The 21,432-nt window shown below is 33.8% G+C and overlaps 1 protein-coding gene and 1 non-coding gene across 9 annotated transcripts in view; one reads left to right on the top strand and one right to left on the bottom strand.

Annotated features, from left to right (window-relative positions):
- CSNK1G3 (casein kinase 1 gamma 3) overlaps nucleotides 1-21,432 on the bottom strand; it is a 131,586-nt gene that overhangs the window by 52,766 nt on the left and 57,388 nt on the right. For all 8 annotated transcript variants that reach the window (XM_024118321.3, XM_028493168.2, XM_055086731.1 and 5 more), the window contains exon 4: nucleotides 20,503-20,572. In XM_024118321.3, coding sequence (XP_023974089.1) covers nucleotides 20,503-20,572 — 70 coding nt within the window. The remainder of the gene's footprint in view (nucleotides 1-20,502; nucleotides 20,573-21,432) is intronic.
- On the top strand, nucleotides 12,743-12,849 carry LOC112065692 (U6 spliceosomal RNA). The gene has a single exon (XR_002892189.1). It is a non-coding gene; the product is annotated as a U6 spliceosomal RNA (small nuclear RNA).

The raw sequence follows: 21,432 nt of genomic DNA, 5'->3' as shown, positions 1-21,432 counted from the left end.
AGAGTAGCCTGGTTACACTTCTACTGAACCTGCATTACTGAACTACATTATAAACAGTGCTTCATTGTTGGTCTCCACCAACCTCACAATAGAAAGGAACTGTGCCCTTGAGCCTTGTATTTCCATGGCCTACAGAAATGCTTGGCACATAGGAAAGATCTTATTTTTATTGAACAAAGGAGTTACTGCACTCTTTCATAACCCTGTGGTAGGCATAATGTTAAGTTCAACCCCCAAGATTTCCACCCTCTGGTGTATACAACCCGTATAATCCTTTTCCCCCCAAGTGTGGGTAAGATTCCCAGATTTCACTCTTGTCATTAGATTATGTTATATGGCAAAGGTAACAAAATTAAGATCCCTGTTAGTGGAGGTTAAATTAATCAAAAGGGAGATTATTCTGTTGGGCATGACTTAATCAGGTAAGATGTTTAAAAAGCAAGTCTAGAAGTCAGAGATAATCAAAGCAGCAGAGCAGTTCTCCCGTTGACCTTAAAGACACAAACTACTATGTTGTGGAAAAGGGCCACATGCCAGGGAATGGTGGGCAGGCCCTAGGAACTGAGAGCCTCATCACACAGCCATGAGGAACTGAATTCTAGAAATAACCAGTGAGCTTGGAAAAGGACTCAGAGGCTCAGAAAAGATTGCAGTCCAAGCTTACCCCTTGATTTAAGCCTGGAAAGACCCCTTAATAAAGGACAAAGCTAAGCTATGCCTGGACTCACGACCAATAGAAATTGGGAGATATAAAGTCTCTCATTCTATGTCACTAATTACTAAATAACTCCTTATACAACAACACAAAATAATACAAACTCCAAATATAAAGTCTAAATACACAGAAATCATCTGTATTTTATTTTTAGAACTAACAGACTCCCAATAAACTAACATATAATAGGGGATCATTTTATCTTAACATTGTATCTATTTATTCATTATGAGGAAATGAACAACTTCCATCTTAAATGTCTCAGTTTTACTTACCAGTATTTTTTGTTTTGTTTTGTGTAATGATTTTAGAAAGGAAAAAAACTTTCTAAAATATACTAAAACCTTCCCATCCTTTTTAAAATAAAGAGTATGGAAAACATAATTTCACTCTGTTGTTTATTTTATCATTTTGCATAATAATTATTGCATGGGCAAAACAAAACATTGAACTAGAAGCCAGGATAAGTAGGTTCTTAGTTTGGCTTAATACTAACTATTCAACCTCTCAAGCAGACTTCAGTTTATCTATATTAGTAGTTTAGATAAGACCAGTTTTTCTAAAATGTGAGTATGAGAAAGTCAGCAGAACAGCTGAAGATAGGAAGGTAAGATAATATAATCATGATAGGGGTAGGGGAAGGAGAAAAGTTCAAATTGCGTACATGGTCCGCTCCCCCAAAATAGAGATTCTCATACAACCCCATGTGTACACATCACCACCCTGTACCACCACACACACATACACACACACACACACACACACACACACACTTCCCCCGGCCACTGAGAATCATTATCTTAGCATAAGCCACTCTTACTAGAGCCACTCATATCATATTTGAGTCATATCTACCCCCATTATGAGTAAAACAGATAAAAGGCTTAGAAATAGTGGATGAGAGACTCTAACATTTATTCAACTCTGAAATACTGATTTTATTATGCTATATACATCAAGAGCCTAGAGATGCAATCAAGACTTACCAACAGCTCTCAGCTACTAAGTTTTAAAAAATATTTCTACAATGCTTTCCCCCCTCTATCCCACTGAAAGTGCTAACTTTTATGCTCTTAATTTAGCAATCTCTTAATAACCCATTTCCACTCTTTAGTTTGTTGCTTCTTGGTCATAAAGATGTTCACCGAACTCAGGAGGAGAATGGATGAACACAGTGAGAGCTTCAACAGGGACTGAAATATAGGAAAGTACAAAAGAGGTTATAACTCAATTGAAAAATATACTAAAGGAGTTCAACAGTAGACTGGATGAAGTAAAAGAATGAATCAGTGAGCTGAAAGACAAAACAACTGAACTCATCCAGACAGAGAAGCAAAATGAAAAGGAGAATTTTAAAAAGTGAAATTAATTTAAGAAACCATTGAGACAGCATCAAGCAAAATAACATTTGCATTATATGGATCCCAGAAGAAGAAGAGAGAGAAAAGGGGCCAGAAAAACTATCTGAAGAAATATGGCCAAAAATTTCTCTAATCTGGGGAAGGAAACAAATATCCAGGTCCAGGAAGCCCAGAGAGTTCCAAAAAAAATTAACCCAAATAGACATACACCAAGACACATTGTAATTAAAATGGTATAAGTTAAGGATAAAGAGAGGATCCTAAAAGCAGCGAGAGAAAACCAACTTGTTACATACGAAGTAAACTCCATAAGACTATCAGCAGATTTTTCAGCAGAAACTTTACAGGCCATTAGTGAGTGGCATAACCTATTCAAAGTACTAAAAGGAAAAAACTCCCAACAAAGAATTCTCCACCTAGCAAATTTATCATTCAGAATTGAAGAAGGGATCAAGAGTTTCCCAGATAAACAAAAGCTTAAAGGAGTTCATCACCACAAAACTGGCCCTACAAGAAATATTTAAGAGATTTCTTAAGCTGAAAAGAAAAAGCACTAATTAATAATAAGAAAACATATGCAAGTAAAAAATCTTTCTGGAAAAGGTAAATATATAATAAAGGTAGTGGATCAATGACTTATAAAGCAAACATGACGGTTTAAAGACAAGAAGTAGTAAATTTAAATTAAATTCCAACAGTTAGTTAAGGGATGCATAAAATAAAGAGGTAAAATGTGTCATCGAAAGTATAAAACATTGGGGCAGGGGACTGGAGTAGTAAAAAGATAAAGCTTTGGAACGTGTTCAAATTTAATTTGCTACCAGCTTAAAACAGGCTACTACTTACATAGGGTGTTATATATGAACCTCACAGTAACCACAGGGAAAAAAACTTATAGTAAATACACAAAAGAAAATGGAAAGAAATTTAAATGTAACACTGAAGAAAACCACCAAAACACAAAGGAAGAGGGAAAGAGGAGAGGAACTACAAAAACAACCAGAAAACAATTAACAAAATGACAAGTACATACTTATCAATAACTACTTCAAATGGACTAAAATACCCAAGAAAAAGACAGTGAGAGACTGTTTGAATTAAAAAAAAAAAACAAAACAGTTCCATCTATATGCTGCCTACACAAGACTTACTTCAGGAGAAAGGACTCAGACTGAAAGTGAAGGAATGGAAAAAATTTCAATGCAAATGTAAATAAAAAGAAAGCTGGAGTAGCTATACTCGTATCAGACAAAACAGACTTTAAAACAAAGACTATATTAAAAGACAAAGAAGGAAAAAAAAAGACAAAGAAGGGCAAACATAATGATCAAGGTGTCAATCCAGTAAGAAGATATAATATTTATAAATGTATATGCATCCAGGAGAGGAGCACTAAGATATACAACACAAATATTAACAGACTTAAAGGGAGAAACTGAAAGCAAAACAATAATAGCAGAGGACTTTAACACCCTACTTACATCAATGGGTAGATCATCCAGAAGAAAAATCAAAAAGAAAACATCAAACTTAAATCACTCATTAGATCACATGGACTTAACATATAGAACATTCCATCCAAAAGCACCAAAATACACATTCTTCTCAAGTGCACATGAAACATTCTCCAGGATAGATCATATATTAGGTCACAAAAAAAGTCTCAATATAAATTCAGAAAGGCTGAAATCATATCAAGCGTATTCTCTGGCCACAACACTATGAAACTAAAAATCAATCACAAAAAGAAAATAGTAAAAACCACAGAAATGTGGAAATTAAACAACATGCTACCAAACAACCAATAGGTCACTAAAGAAATCAAAAAAATACCTAGAGACAAATGAAAGCAGAGATACAACGTACCAACATCCATGAGATGCAGCAAAAGTGGTTCAAAGAACAAAGACCATAGCAATATAGGCCTACCTCAAGAAACGAGAAAATTCCAAAATAAATAATTTAAATTTACACATAAAGGAAACATAAAAAGAATAAATGAAGCTCCACATTCGAAGAAAGGAAATAATAAAGATCTGAGCGGAAATAAATGAAATAGACATTTAAAAAACAACAGAAAAGATCAATGAAACTAAGAGCTAGTTCTTTGAAAAGATAACCAAAATTGACAAATCTTTAGCTGGACTAACCCCCCACAAAAAAGAAAAAGAGGGGCTCAAACAAATAAAATCAGAATGAAAGAGGAGAAATTACAACTGATACCACAGAAATACAAAATATCATAAGGGACTACTATGAACAATTCTACGCCAACAAATTAGACAACCTAGAAAAAATGGAAAATTCCTAGAAACATCCAAGCTTCCAAGACTGAATCATGAAGAAATAGAAAATTTGAATAGAACAATTACTAGGTAAGGAGACTGAAACTGTAATCAAAAGCTCCCAACAAACAGAAGTCTAGTATATGGCTTCACTGGCAAATTATACAAAACATTCAAAGAATACCAATCCTTGTCAAACTCCTTCTCAAACTCTTCCAAAAAATTAAAGAGGAAGAAAACCTTCCAACATCTTATGAAGCCAGCATTACCCTGATACCAAAACCAGACAAGGACACCATAAAAGAAAATTACAGGCCAAAATCCTTGATGAACAAAGATGCAAAAACCCTCAACAAAATATGAGCAAACCAAATCAAGCAATACATTAAAAGAATCATACACCATGATCAAGTGGGATTTATTCCAAGGATGCAAGAATGTTCAACATCTGCAAATCAATCAACATGATACCATATATTAACAAAATGAAGGATAAAAATCACATGATCATCTCAATAGATACAGAAAAAGCATTTGACAAAATTCAACATCCATTTATGATAAAAATTCTCAACCAAGTGGGTATGGAGTGAACATACCTCAACCTAATAAAGGCCATATATGACAAAGCCACAGCTAACATCATACTCAATGATGATCAGGAATAAGAGAAGGATACCCACTCTCACCACTTCTATTCAACACAGTACTGGAAACCCTAGCTGTAGCAATTAGGCAAGAAAAATTAATAAAAGTGATCCAAATCAGAAAGAAAGAAGTAAAACTGTCACTATTTGCAGATGACATGATACTATATATACAAAGTTCTAATGATGCCACAAATAAAACCTGCTCAAACAAATACATGAATTCAGTAAAGTCACAGGATACAAAATCAATATACTGAAGTCTGTGGTTTTTCTATACACTAAGAATGAACTATCAGAAAGAGAAATTAAGAAAATCCCATTTACCACTACATAAAAAAGAATAAAATACCTAGCAATAAATTTAACCAAGGAGGTGAAAGACCTATACACTGAAAACTTTAAGACACTGATGAAAGAAATCAAAGAAGACACAAATGAATGGAAAGATATTTCATGCTTATGGACTGAAAGAATTTATATTGTTGGAATGTCTATACTACCCAAAGCAATCTATAGATTCAATGCAATCCCTATCAAAATTCCAATGGCATATTTCACATGACTATAACAAACAATCTTAAAATTTGTATGGAACCACAAAAGACACCAAATAGCCAAAACAATCTTGAGAAAGAAGAACAAAGCTGGAGGTTATCATGCTCCCTGATTTCAAACTACAGCAAACCTTTAAACAGCACATGTTTGAAATGCACTTACCCACAGATTTTTTTTCAATAATAAATACTAGATAGAGTACTAAAAATCTGGGTTGGTTTAATCCAAGGATGCAGAACCATGGATATGGAGGAACTGTGTATACCAAGGGCCAACTATAAGTTATACATGAATTTGCAACTGCATAGAGAATGGCAACCCTAACCTCCATAATGTTCAAGGGTCAACTGTACACTACAAAGCTACAGTAATCAAAACAGTATGGAACTCACACAAAAACAGATACACAGATCAATGGAACAACAGAACTGAGAGTCCAGAAATAAACCCACAAATATATGGGCAATTAATTGACAACATAGGAGCAAAGAACATACATGGAGAAAGAGTCGTCTCTTCAATAAATGGTGCTGGGAAAACTGGACAACTACAGCCAAAAGAATCAAACTAGACCACTATCTCACACCACACACAAAAATCAACTCAAAATGGATTAAAGACCTGAATGTAAGACCTGAAACCATAAAACTCCTAGAAGAAAACATAGGTAACTTCATTTATATGAGTCTTAGAGATATTTTTGTGGATCTAATTCCAAAAGCAAGGGAAACAAAAGCAAAAATGAACAAATGGGAGTACATCAAACTAAAAAGTATCTGCACAGTGAAGGAAACCATCATCAAAACGAAAAGGCAACCTACTAAATGGGAGAAGATATTTGTAAATCCAATAAGGGATTATTATCCAAAATATATAAAGAATCCATACAACTCAAAAACAAATAAGCTGATTAAAAAATGGACATTTTTTATGAATAGACATTTTTCTAAAGAAGACATACAGATGGCCAAAAGGTACATGAAAAGATGTCCAACATCACTAATTATGAGGGAACTGCAAATCAAAACCACAATGAGAGATCACCTCACACCTGTCAGAATGGCTATTAGCAAAAAGAAAAAACTTATAAATATTGGAGAAGATGTGGAGAAAAGGAAACCCTTGTACACTGTTGGTGGGACTGAAAATTGGTGCAGCCACCATGGAAAACAGTATAGAGATTCCTCAAAAAATTAAGAATAGAACTACCATCTGACCCAGCTATTCTACTTCTAGGTATTATCTGAAGAACACAAAAACAATTTGAAAAGATATATGAACCCCTACGTTTATTGCAGCATTATTTACAACGGCCAAGATATGGAAATAACCTAAGTGTCCATGGGTGCATGAATGGATAAAGAAAACGTGGTACATATACACAAAGGAAAACTACCCCACCACAAAAAAAGAATTAAATCCAATCCTGCCATTTGCGACAACATGGATGGACCCTGAAAGTTTTATGTTAAGTGACGTAAGTTACGAAAGACAAATACTGTAAAATTTCACTCATGTGTAGAACGTAAAAAAACAAATGAACAAACAAAATAAAACAAAAACAAACTCATAGATACGGAGATCAGATTAGTGTTTACCAAAGGGAAAGGGAGTTGGGTGGAATGGGTGAAATGGGTAAAGGGGGTCAGCTGTATGGTGATGAATGGTAACTAGAAATGTGCTGATGATCACTTTGTAGTGTGTACAGGCATATTTAGGAGCTATTTTGGGTTCAGTTCCAGACCACCACAATAAAGGGAATACCGAAATAAAGTCACACGAATTTTTTGGTTTCCTGGTGCATACAAAAGTTATGTTTACACTATATTGTAGTCTATTAAGTGTACAGTAGCATTGTCTAAAAATACCATGTACATACCTTAATACCTTAAAAACATTTTATGGCTAAAAATACTAACCATCATCTGACCCTTCGGTGAGTCATAGTAGTAACATCAAAGATCACTGATCACAGATCACCATAACAAATATAATAATGGAAAAGTTAGAAATACTGTGAAGATTACCAAAATGTGACACAGAGACAAGGTTTGAGCAGATGCTGTTGGAAAAGTGGCATCGAAGACTTGCTCACTGTAGGGTTGCCACAAACTTTCAATTTGTTAAAAAAAAAAAAATCTGTGAAGCACAATAAAGCAAAGCACAATGAAACAAGGTATGCCTGTACAGATGTCAAATTATAATGCTGCACACCTGAAACTTACATAACTTAAAAATATTATTCTGGGATTACAAAGAAAAACTTGAATTGGAAAAAGATGTAGACCACATTTATTTAATCCAAGTATTAACTATAACTAAGCAAGTATTTCTCAAACACTCTCCTTAATATTTAAAGTTACAGAACCTTACTTCTACTCTTAACTATTAACTTCATTTTGGAGCTACTCGGAATTAAGCAAAGTAGAGTTGACCCTTGAAAAACACAGGAGTTAGGGGCACTGAACCTCCATGCAGTCAAAAATCCATGTATAACTAACTTATAGTCAGCCCTCCATATACATATTTCAGTTCCTCTGTGTCTGTGGTTCCAGATCCTCGGATTCAACCAACCTTATATTGTATAGTACTGCAGTATTTACTATTGAAAAAAATCCATGTATAAGTGGACCCACACTGTTCAAACCCACATTGTTCAAAGGTCAACTGTGTACTACTCAGACTCTGTCACCCTATAAAATAATTTTGGCTTCCTCTCCCTTCCTACCATACGTCCTTAACAGAAGAAATGGATCCATTCTAAGGCTCAGATTTACTCTTACTGTTTGAGCTTTTCTAAGGCTGCATTTCAAATTTTTCTACCACAGTTCTGCTATCCAAATTGCCATCTTTTCCTTTTACCCAACCTTCAAGTCTCCTCTTTTCAAACTTGTCTATTAAGCATGACTCAAAATTCATAATTATTCACACAGAATTTCTCAGAGTTGAAGAGATGTAAGCATAAATAAATCTGCTCTGCTGTATTTCATGTAAGCCAACTCATTGTTGAATTACTGTGTACCTAACATGTACACTCAATCAAGTTATACACATAATATAACTTTGGGTTTCTAAAATAACACCAAGAAAAAGATCAATAAAGGGACAAATGAGAACTGCTTCAATTTTCTCCAAAACTTCCTTTCTTTAATGGTTTCAAAGTGTCTCAAAAATATTTATCTCTACCTTACCCAAGATGGCTAAATTCCATAAACAGCATTACATTTCATTGAGTAAATTAAACAGACATTTAGTCTCCAATCCGAATAAAAATACCTCAACTTTATCACGCAACATAATTTTACCTTAAAACATGACTCAGCACAGATCTTTGGTGAAAAAAAAGACGATCTCACTCTAACTGACTCTTTGAGATACATACTGTTTTATGAGTCAATGAATGCAAAAACTTCTTACATAACTACTAATGTATTTCAACACATTTTATCATTGAAGTATAGGATCAAGAGTCATATATTTTTTTAAAATCAAGAATATAAAGCAAACACTGTAAAGACCAAACTAAAATTTCATTTCCCAGGACAAGTCTGGGCAGTTTTCTAACACTGAGCAAACAAATTAAATTGTTATGAGTTAGGAAAAGCTGCAACTAACAAACAGGGGCTGAGAAGTACCCTAAGCAAACACCAAACAAAACAACCACACCAATATAAATATGATACACAAGAAACAGGGTTTTTGAAAGTGGGAGAGGTGAAAGACAAGAGGGCAAGAAAGAAGAGAGAGGCTCAGAAAGAAGGCTGAGAACAAAGAGTAATGAATGTTTTAAGTTACTAGCTGTGTCTCTTGATCAAAGTTTTTGGCTACTGAACTGCACGAATGCAATCCAACTCATGGGCAAAAGCAAGCGTTTTTATTTGTTTTTACACCCAGTGAATTTTCAACTATAAACTTTTACTCCACCCAATTCCAATTGTTGTAAGAGTATTTTTGAGACTACTATAAAAAGTCATTGATGGTGAGTTGATGAAAGTTAGTCTGATAGCTTCAAACATCACTAATTTTCAGTGATGCTTATCAGCATTCCCAGTATTCAAGACAAGTATATTTTTTCCCAAGAAAAGCTCAAGAATGGGCAAGAATACAAAATTCACATATTATATGAAAATACAATCTAACCATCACTCTCCCAAAATTAATTTAATTGAACACTTCATTTTATATATCAGCATTCCACTTAAGTGACAAAACAACATTAATTAATTAGTCACAAACTAACACTTGGAGGTCTAATACTCTCAATACTGCGTGGTACTTCAGTTCCTTATAGGTGGGCAACACTTAAGTATGTTATTAAAGGAAATATTATCATGATGTTTCTTTCCATTTTCAGGTCCAGTATTGTTCATGGAGGAAGGATTAGAACAACAGTATTAACATTCTTAACAGGAAATTTAAACTCTACAGATTTGATCAAGAAAAACTAAAATCTGGGACTTCCCTGGTGGCCCAGTGGTTAAGAATCCATCTTGCAATGTAGGGGATGCTGGTCGATTCCTGGTCGGGGAACAAAGATCCCACATGCTGCGGGGCAACTAAGCCCGTATTCCACAGCTAGAGAGCCCAAGTGCCACACTACAGAGCCCATGGGCTCTGGAGTCCATGCGCCACAACTAGAGAGAAGCCTGCACACCGCAACGAAAGACCCCATGTGCTGCAACTAAGACCATTAAAAAAAAAAAAAGAAAAACTAAAATCTGATTAGAAATACTAAGTACAGAATTGTCACATAGGCTATGTTCTTTTCCAAGGAAGTTTTGCTTTCAGGCATTCTTAACCTTTAGCACAAATGCTTATACTTCTAGCTCAGCAGTTCTCAACACACGGTCTGGAGACACTTAGGGACAGGGGTAGGTGGTCCATGAGACTCCTTCAGGAGGGCAGTGACATCAAAATTATTTTTATAATAACACCAAGATGTTATTTACCTTTTTCACTCTCATTCTCTCACAAGTGAAAGTCAAGTTTTCCAGAGGCTACGTGAATGTGGTATGGCAATGGATTGAAGGCAGAATCCATTGTTTTTTATTAAGCCAGACATTAAAGAGATGTGCACAACATGTAAAACAAGGCCACTTTTCTCAAATTTGGAAAATAGCATTAGTTGTGATTTTAAAATACTATTGTTGTTATTTTAAAATGAATACAGCAATATTTTTATATGTTTTAGATTCTCATATGGTAAATATCAATAGCTATAACCCACAAAATAAAAAGCTCTCTGGGATCCTCAAAAAGTTTTAGGAGTCTAAAAGGATCATGACAAAGTGAGAGAGTGGCAGGGACATATATACACTACCAAATGTAAATTAGATAGCTAGTGGGAAGCTGCCGCATAGCACAGGGAGATCACCTCTGTGCTTTGTGACCACAGAGAGGGGTGGGATAGGGAGGGTGGGAGGGAGGGAGACGCAAGAGGGAAGAGATATGGGAACATATGTATATGTATAACTGATTCACTTTGTTGTAAAGGAGAAACTAACACACTATTGTAAAACAGTTATACTCCAATAAAGATGTTAAAAAAAATAAATAAATAAAAATAAAAGGATCATGAGACCCAAAAGTCTGAGAATTACTGTTCTGTCTGATTAGGAAGCCCTGATATGAACAAACAGGTGCAATGAGTTCCAAACTTGGTAACAGTCATTCCATTAAAATACCACATCACCCACATTTAGTAATATTCTAGCAATTAACCCCAAATAAAAGGAAAAGCCACCCCACTGTAAAACAGAAGAAGAGTCCTTTCACTGATAATTCTATTTATACATTTAAAAATTAGTCTTAATTTCAAAGAACATTAAAAAGTAACACCACCTACATACAAACAAGTAATGTTTGTTATAATATATAGAATATTGAATAAATATTATATATTATTCAGTTACTATCCTCTTTAGGCATAAACAGTTAAGAAAAAATAGATTCTCTCTTACCATTTTTACCCCCAATCTACAAGCTTACAAATCTGTTCTTCTCACAATATGCTTCTTTATATTTAAATAAAAATAAAACATGAAATCATATTATTTTTCATGGCTTTATACTTCTTATGATTACATAGAGAATTACAAAAATGATGCTGTATTTCAGAAAATTAAGTCTTTCATCACCATTTACTTATACCCTATTCAAAAATAAGGTGTTTTTTATGTAAGATTATTGTGTATTAATTAATCACTGAAAATATTAATAGTATAATTACCACACAACATAAACTATCCTAATACCTGGACCATATAATTGAAACGACTATCGGTTAACCTTTCTTTCTTATATTGATAATGCATAGCATTCTTTAAACACACACATTCTCCATAAACTACAAATTTAACAGAAAAACTTTGTACACTTCTATCCAACAGTACCAATATACATATTCACATATAAATTAGTAAAAGTTTAGCAATGCATAACTTATAGAAATTCCCATACAGAAAGGCCTCTAAAAAGAGACAGAAATATTACATACACTTAAGATGTCTTCTAAATGCATTTAAGCTAATACAGAAAAAGGAAGGCTAAGAAGCTGCTACATAAACTGTTGGTTATTTATGTTGAAATAACTCTACACTAACCACCACCTCACCTGTATAGTATTCTTCATTATTTCTGTTAATACCAAAATATAACAGGTAATACTCTAATTATTTTATTCACTTAACTTTCATGGTTTTGACAATATTTTCTTTCCTTTTTCTCAAAAAGACACTTATAAGATATACAGAAAGAGCAGAATTTCTTAAATTCTTAAAACATGGTCAGAGAAACTCTAATTTGCCAACTTAATGAATAAAAGAAATTTTAGAAATTATTTAATGCATATACCCACGTTTAAAAGGCTTATACTATTATTACCTACAACTTTTCTCAAAGGTGAACAGTATGATAAAGTGTTCATACAATATGGAATCACCAAAGGCCACTTAGCTAGGAGACAGGGCTAAATACACCAACAAACAAGACATAAACCAAGAAGGCAGAAGGGTCCGTATAAAGAATGAAGAGAAGTTTTTCTAAGTCTTAGAAGGCAATACTATGACAAGTGTTAATTTTAGAAACAGCCACTGCTGCTATTATCAAATTATTCTTTAGAACTAGAAAATTATTCTTTAGAACTACATAATTCAGGCAACATCAAAAAGTCAAGCCGTGCTCGCTTCGGCAGCACGTATACTAAAATTGGAACGATGCAGAGAAGATTAGCATGGCCCCTGCGCAAGGATGACAAGCAAATTCATGAAGCGTTCCGTATTTTTATACACAAAAATAACCTCAAAGTGGATTAAAGACCTAAATGTAAGGCCAGACACGATCAAACTCTTAGAGGAAAACATAGGCAGAACACTCTATGACTTAAATCACAGCAAGATCCTTTCTGACCCACCTCCTAGAGAAATGGAAATAAAAACAAAAGTAAATAAATGGGACCTAATGAAACTTAAAAGCTTTTGCACAGCAAAGGAAACCATAAACAAGAGGAAAAGACAACCCTCAGATGGGAGAAAATATTTGCAAATGAAGCAACTGACAAAGGATTAATCTCCAAAACATACAAGCAACTCATGCAGCTCAATATCATTGTGAAAATTTGTCTGATATCAATGTTTTGAAATTTGTTTTCACTCCTGAAGGGCTAAAATCCTGTCAATATAAGTAAGTTTTCTAGATGGCTTAAAAATAATATGCAAGTTATATTATGTGATAATAAGATTATATTCATATGCAGATTATTCTTTCTAATAACCTTATTCAAAAATCCTACAGTTTCACTATTTGTTCTGTATGCCTGAAGTACCAGATTTTACAATACTTGTGTTAAATTTCTCTCTGATTTGTTCTTTCTGTTATTTTGTCAGTGTTTGCCCAATGAATTTTGAATCAATTTTGTTATTTATACTCTGGGGTATATCTTCTAGTTTTTTGTTTTCAAATTTCCCTCTCTGTAACTTTCATGCTTTTCTCCTGAAACTCTATTTTGTCAGAAACAAGAAATTTATGTTGATACATTTTGTAGCTCTAATTACATTATACACTTTTTGATTTCTGGGGTATTTTCTGTCCTTTATAAAAATCTTTATTTTAAATAATTCAAAGATAGCAATATACCCTTATAATTTTTCAAGGAACTCTTTAAAGCACCTGTCCAAATTTAATTTTTAAGCAGGACCATTTTCAGAATATACTGAATTCTATGGATCCACTTCTGGAATGGAATCTCATAAGCTTTGAGACATATTCAATTTTAAATACTCTTTAGCTGGGCTTATAGACCCTTAAACCTCTGGTTTATTGTTAACTGCTAAAGGAACATATCAATAATAATCTAAGTATCATTGGAGACAGACAATAAAAATCAACAATGTCAACTTTTGTAAAAAGGAAAACAAAACTTACAATTCATAATAAATTGCTCACATATATGAAAATTATGGTATTTTTCCATAATCTAAACTCAAGGGATTGCTATCTCGAAATACTTCAGGAGCATAAAATAACAAAATTCTTTAAATTAATGACTATATATCATAAATTTGATCTATATATTTTGTCACCCTAAATCTTTTTCTCTAGAAATATTGTTGCCTAGAACCCTCTTTATTGAAATATATCTATCCCTAATCTCTCTCAATGATTATAAAAATAAGGCTTCTAAAATTTTAATCTGTTATTTTTGACCATCATTTCTCTACTTAAAGGGAGACGCAAGAGGGAAGAGATATGGGAACATATGTATATGTATAACTGATTCACTTTGTTATAAAGCAGAAACTAACACACCATCGTAAAGCTATTATATTCCAATAAAGATGTTAAAAATAAATATTAAAAAAAGGCAAGCCGCTCACTTGAGAAAAAATTATTTAACAATTTAACATATGCACAGTCTCAAATAGTATATTTAACATCATTTCCATAGTTAGAGATCTTCCAAGAATAGTAATTTATGACAGGAAAAAAAAAAGGTTATTTGACTTTCTGTGATGAAGTATCAGCTGATAAAGAAATTCCAAGGAATAAATGATTGCAAATTAGGTCAATATGGCCTATATAAACCATCTGATGTCAAGGAAACAATTTAAGACACAGAAGCATTATTCAGAATCACAGATCTTCAAAAAACTTTTCCCCATACATTGTAAAATATGTCCCGTGCATTTTCATGAAGTATCATATCAACAATTCAACTATTTTCCAAGTAAATAAAAAAAAACTGAATTAATTCTAATAATTAAAACCTATGCTTCTCTAGAAAGTGATTATTTTTAGGCAGCTGAATTGTACAGTCAGTTAATTAAATAACTACCTGCATATGTCCTTGGTTTATCGTTTCTGATCATTTAAAAATTACTCATCACTGACTTTTTTTCCTTCTATTTGTGGATCTGAAAAATTAAATTTACCTAATCATAGGGTGATACAAGTGATATTAATTAAAATAAAATTTTGAAATTACATGGTTATGTCTATTTGTCCAAAGTGGAATAAGCTCAAAATGTAATAATATGATTTTACATAATATTAATATATCAAACTTTAAACATATGATCACAAAAGCTAAAAAGCTATAGGAAATATTGGAGATTATGTACTGCAACTTCACATCTGATGATAGAAAACAGTCTATTATTCTCATTAAACAATCTACCATTTCAACCATTTACCAAGGGCTACAATTGTCAATCATTCTGCTCAGTTTCAAGGATAAAAAAATGATTCTCACTGCCCTCAAAGAGTTCAAATTTTAATGGAGGAGAGAGACATAAGCAAATATAAATATAATATGGTATGATGAAAGAAAAATGAAGATGTATTCAAAATAATTTCAGGTCAAAGAGGAAGCTTTTTCTGGAATGAAACAGATACCAGAAAATGCACTGCAAAAGAGGAGACACTTTAGCTGGGGACTGAAGAAAGAAGAAATTCAGTGAGAAAGAAAGACATTCCAGAAAGAAGAATACAGATATATGAAAATAATAAGATCTATTCAGAGAACACTAAGTTCGGTACAACTAAAAAGTGGGTCGAGTAGAAAGAGAAAGAAATGTGGACTTTATACTAAATGACAAGTCTCTAAGAGGAATGGAGGGAAGAAGAAAGTGAGATGCCCAAAAAGAAGCCCAATTCAAAAAAAAAGGTGACAATGAAGACTGGGAGAAGAGAATGAAGTCAAGAGATCTCTAAAGAGACATAACTGACGGACCTTTTTGATGATTATCCCAAAAAGTCAAAATTAAAGGTGACTAACACTTTCAGCTTGAATGGGTGAGCCACTAATGGAACAAGATAATCCAGAAAAACAAACAGGTCTTTTGGAAGAGAGAGAAATCATTGGAAAAGTAAGGGGAAAGAAGATAGGGAGAGAAATTCTGGGTATATAGAATTTCTGATTCTAGTAAGGACATACATGAATGACTAGATTTTAAGAATGAAGGCCAGGATAAAGAATTGGAAATTATCCTTACATAGATGGTAATTTCATCCTTTCCTTCCTCCCTCCTGTTACAAAAAAATCCAGAATCATAAAAATGAAAGCCACATACTAAAAACAGAAGGAAGACTCTAGAGTGAGCCTGATTCCTTACTTCTGTGTAGCCATATCAATCCTACAATTGTCTACTTCAGGACTCCTTGTTTATTTTTCCTCACATAACATTGCTTTACTTGTTTAAGCTACTGCTGTCATGATTTTTGATACTGACAGTCAAATTTATTCCTACCCAATGCAGTGGTCATCATGGTTTTGCCTGTGCTCCTCTTCTCTTGACACTCTCTACACTCTCCTATGGGAGACCTCATCCATTCCCTTAGCTTTAAAAACGACCTATGTGTTGATGACTCCCAAATCTAGATCTTCATTTTACTCAATAAATGCTGAGTGGATATTACAAAACAAGACCATTTGAAACATTAAATTTTTGCTATCAGAGAAAGTGATAATGGTATAAAACAATATTCTAATCCTATGGAAAGCTATAAATAATATAAAGAGTCAACCCTCATATGCACACTGCAGTAAAGCTGTACAGTCCTACTGTATATATGTAACAGATTCAGTGAACAAATAAGAGAGATTCAGTGAACAAATAAGAGAGAAAAGTGGGATACTGCCAGGGAGGTTAGATAAGGAGCAAGACTTACAGGAGAATCAAAACCTAGAGAGTAGAACTAGATAAACTGTATTTCACAGATATCTCAGTAAATAATTCTAAATAAATCTGTTTTAATGTTTTTGCTGTGGCAAAATATACATAATAGAAAATTTATCATTTTAACCATTTTTAAATGTACAGTTCAGTGGCATCAGGTATAGTCACATTGTTGTGCAACCACCACCACTATTCGCCTCCAGAACTGTTTCATCATCCCAGACTGAAACTCTATACCCACTAAACAATATTTTCCCACTCCCCTCTCCCCTCAGCCCCTGGCAACCACCATTCTGCATTCCGTCTCTATGAATCTGACTACTCTGGGTATCTCAAAAAGTGGAATCACACAGTATTTGTCCTTTTGTGACTAGCTTACTTCATTTAGCAAGGTTCCTCTATATTGTAGCACGTGTCAGAGTTTCCTTCCTTTTTAGGGCTGAATAATTTTCCCTTCTATGTATATAACCACACTTTGTATATCTATTCAAAGTTGTTTCCACCTTTTGGCTATTGCAAGTCACACTACTATGAACATGGGTGTACAACTATCTGTTTAAGTCCCTGCTTTCAGTTCTTTTATACATATAATTAGAAGTGGAATTGCTCGATCAAATGGTAATCTATGTTTAATTTTTTGAGGAACAGTCGTACTGTTTTCCACAGCAGCTGCAGCAATCCACATTCCCACCAGTAATGCAGAAAGATTCCAATTTCTCCACATTCACACCAACACTAGTTGTTTACTGGTTTTTGGTTTGCTTTTCCTTTATTTAGTTAATAACAGCCACCCTAATGGGTGTGAAGTGGTATGTCTTTGTGGTTTTGACTTACATTTTCCTAATGATTAGTGATATTCAGCATCTTTTCATGTGCTTATTGGCCATTTGCATATCTATCTTCTTTAGAAAAATGTCTATTCAAGTTCTGTGCCCACTTTAAAGTTGGATTGTTTGTATTTTTGTTGTTGAGTTTTAGGACTTCTTTATATATTCTGAATATTGATTAAATATATCTACTTTAAGAAATTTATTTATTTTATTTATTTTGGGCTGCATTGGGTCTTCGTTGCTGTGTGTGGGCTTTCTTCAGTTGCGGAGACTGGGAGCTACTCTCTGTTGTGCTGCGTGGGTTTCTCATTGTGGTGGCTTCTCTTGTTGCAGAGCACGGGCTCTAGAGCGCAGGCTCAGTAGTTGTGGCACACGGGCTTAGTTGCTCCACAGCATGTGGCATCTTCCCGGACCAGGGCTCAAACCCATGTCCCCTGCACTGGCAGGTGGATTCTTAACCACTGTGCCACCAGGGAAGCCCAGTATACTTATTTTTAAAGAGAACACTAACAAGCAAGTTGGTACTTAAATGAAACTTACAATATCATAAAAGAATTATAGATTAAATTACTATGAATGCCCCACTTATGATTAAGAGCAGTCTGAAAATACAATCCTTTCAAGTAGCAATTCCAAAATCAAATCATTTTTAAGTCATCAGTCTCTCCTCAAAACAATTAAACACTCTAGTTTTTCTATAAAGCTCACATGAGTACTCAAATGTTTTTAAAATTCATGATTGAAAAAAGCACTAACAAGTAACTAAAATTCACATGATTCACATAAAACACTCAAAACTATACACACCTGTCAGAGTTTCAGAGCCACCATAACACACACCTTCAAGAAATAACACTCATATTTCAATTTATGTAAGTGCTATGCCCTGGAGTACAGGGGAGCAACCCTTATATATGCAGACTAAATGGCAGTCCCTGGAGTCGTGGGGCACAACAGCCCTTTGGCATTCAAGTGCTAACAGATGTATGTTCCACTTTATTATAACTATCCCTGACATAAATTTTAAAGTTAAAAAAAGTAAAGAATATAATAATAAAAGTAAGTGCACCATGGTATTCAATTCAATGACTCCCTAAACTCCAAATTAACTTATTCAGTCTTATCCAATTAAAGTATTCAAACCTATTTTTCCAAATGATAGTTTTACTACTTAAGTAGATCTCTTATTTTCATCTCCCCAGCATCCAATCTTCCTTCTTCTGGTAACACCTCAATTTCCCATTAGACAACACCTCTCCCCATTCTCAGTCCCTGAACTTCACAGGTAGTGCCTGAGATGAGTAAGTCTGGGCAATCAAATTCAGAGATTAAATCATTAGACACAAAATAAGACAGTAAGATTCAGTCCTAGAACTTTTGTTGAAATTTTTAGGTAACAGATACTTTTAAAATTGCTAAGCTGGGCTGTTGGTAAGCACCTTTGCCGTCTCATAAGAAGGGCCAATCAGAGAAAAAAGCTTACACACACACAAAAAGGCACAGCATAAAGACAAACTCAAGAATGTCCCTGATGACAGTATTGCAATGTCTTATAGATAAGTCCTTTCCCTGAATTTACAGTACATAAGTCAATAAACTCCTTTCTTTTTTTTTTTCCACTTAGCTTCTTAGGGCTTTCTGTCACTTGCCAGTCCTAACTAATATGTATGGTTTCACATATAATTAATTGTGTCCCCTTATCACTTACATCTCAGATGTCAGTGATAATTTTGATAAGTCCTGGAGGCCTGTCTGTATCAGACTTAAACATGCACTATACAACGTTTACAATGATAAAAACATTACTACAAAACGTCATCTTATTGTCCCCACAATGACTACTCATTCGGAAAGTATACTCTTAGAAAAAAAAAGAATGCAAAATTGTTACTGTATTAAAAAATGTACAACTCTACCAAGTAGAATGTAAACATGTGCTTACAAAAAAAACACATGAAAAAATTCCATTTTATTAAATCTGGGGAAACAAAATATCCCTACTTGATAAGAAACTGTATGTATAAAATCATTACAGTTAGAATAGTAGTGAACAGAAAAAGTGGAGTTGAGAGAAACGTTAACATAAAGTAAAGGCAACGTAAAATGGGAAATTTTCTCATTAGTTTTTTCCAATGGCACAAAATATCCATTCTCACTTAGAGTTTATGTAAAAATATACCTGTATTAATTTCCTACAGCCACTGTAATTACTACACACCTGTGGCTTAAAATAAGAGAAATTTATTTTCTCACAGTTCTGGAGGCCAAACATTTGAAATCAGTTTCAACAGGCTGAATCAAGGAGGTTCTATAGGACAGTCCTATACCAGGTTTTCATGGCTGCCAGCATTCCTTGGCTTATGTCTATATCACTCCAATCCTGGCCTCTGTAGCCACTTTGCCTTCTCCTCTTCTGTGTACGTAAATGGCTCCTCTGACTCTCTTTTACAAGAACATCTGTGACTGCATTTAGGGGCCACCCAGATAACCCAGAATAACCTCCTGACCTCAAGATCCTTAACTTAATAATACCTGTGAAGTCTTTACTATAAAGTAACATTTACAGATTCCAGGGATTATGATATGGATATTTTTTATGCAGCCATATTTCAGCCTACCACCATGTCATAAGTCATTTCAATAACTATAATACCACCAAAAAGGCTAAGCACCTGGAAACTATATGCACCTTATATTCTCAAATTAAATTTTTGACAATGTTCTCTATTTATATAAGTATCAACACAAAAAGCTCCAAAAATGTCATATTTAGAATAAAAAGGGAAGACTCTAGTAAGAAAATATCTACTAAGCATTGCCTTAAGAAGTGATTAATATTAACTAAATTTAACATACTACTCTTTGAAACTACAGAGTTATCATCATGACAATCCATTCTATTATAAATTTAAAAATTAATATAAGATTTTACCTCCAGATCCTAACTGCTTGTAGAATCTGTATTCCAAATGTAGCTGTGGTGCTCTGGATTTCATGGGCTCCTAATTAAAAAAAAAAAAAAAAAAAGCAACAACAAAAAATATTTAAGTTATTAAAATATCACTAGGCCCCAATTCCGAATTTATAAATCTTGGTGTCAACTTTTTTTTTTTTTTTTTGGTATTCCAAGCATTGTTCCTTATATTTCAACTTTCTGCCTTGATTAAAATACAATCTGAGACAGAGTAAAACTGTGTTCAACAATTTCCAGAAATACATATAGTATCCATACATATGAAAAGACCCACCTCAATAAAGCAAAATAATATTTAATATTTCAAACATTCAGAAGCATATGAATGCATTAGAAAAGGTCTTTAAAAGCTACATAATAAACCAGTAGTTAACTCAGGACAGGGATCTAGGTTTGAGTAAGGTCAAAGGTGAATTTTTAATTTCTGTTGATTTTGTTGTTAAAGATCAAATACATATATATATTTTTTTAGACAATAAATATGGTCTATTTTTGCTCCTTTCCAATAAAATACATTTGATCACTTTTTTTTATACAGCAGGTTCTCATTAGTCATCCATTTTATACACATCAGTGTATATATATCAATCCCAATCTCCCAATTCATCACACCCCCACCCCCACCCCCCCACTGCTTCCCCCCTTGGTGTCCATACGTTTGTTCCCTACATCTGTGTCTCAATTTCTGCCCTGCAAACCAGTTGATCTGTACCATTTTTCTAGGTTCCACATATATGCGTTAACATGCGATATTTGATTTTCTCCTTCTGACTTACTTCACTCTGTATGATAATCCCTAGATCCATCCACGTCTCTACAAATAACCCAATTTCGTTCCTTTTTATGGCTGAGTAATATTCCATTGTATATATTTACCACATCTTCTTT

The sequence above is a fragment of the Physeter macrocephalus genome, chromosome 8 (genome assembly GCF_002837175.3).
Source record: "Physeter macrocephalus isolate SW-GA chromosome 8, ASM283717v5, whole genome shotgun sequence".
Lineage (NCBI taxonomy): Eukaryota > Metazoa > Chordata > Mammalia > Artiodactyla > Physeteridae > Physeter > Physeter macrocephalus.
Note: the sequence above shows the minus strand (reverse complement) of the source record. Positions and strands in the feature narration are given on the sequence as shown.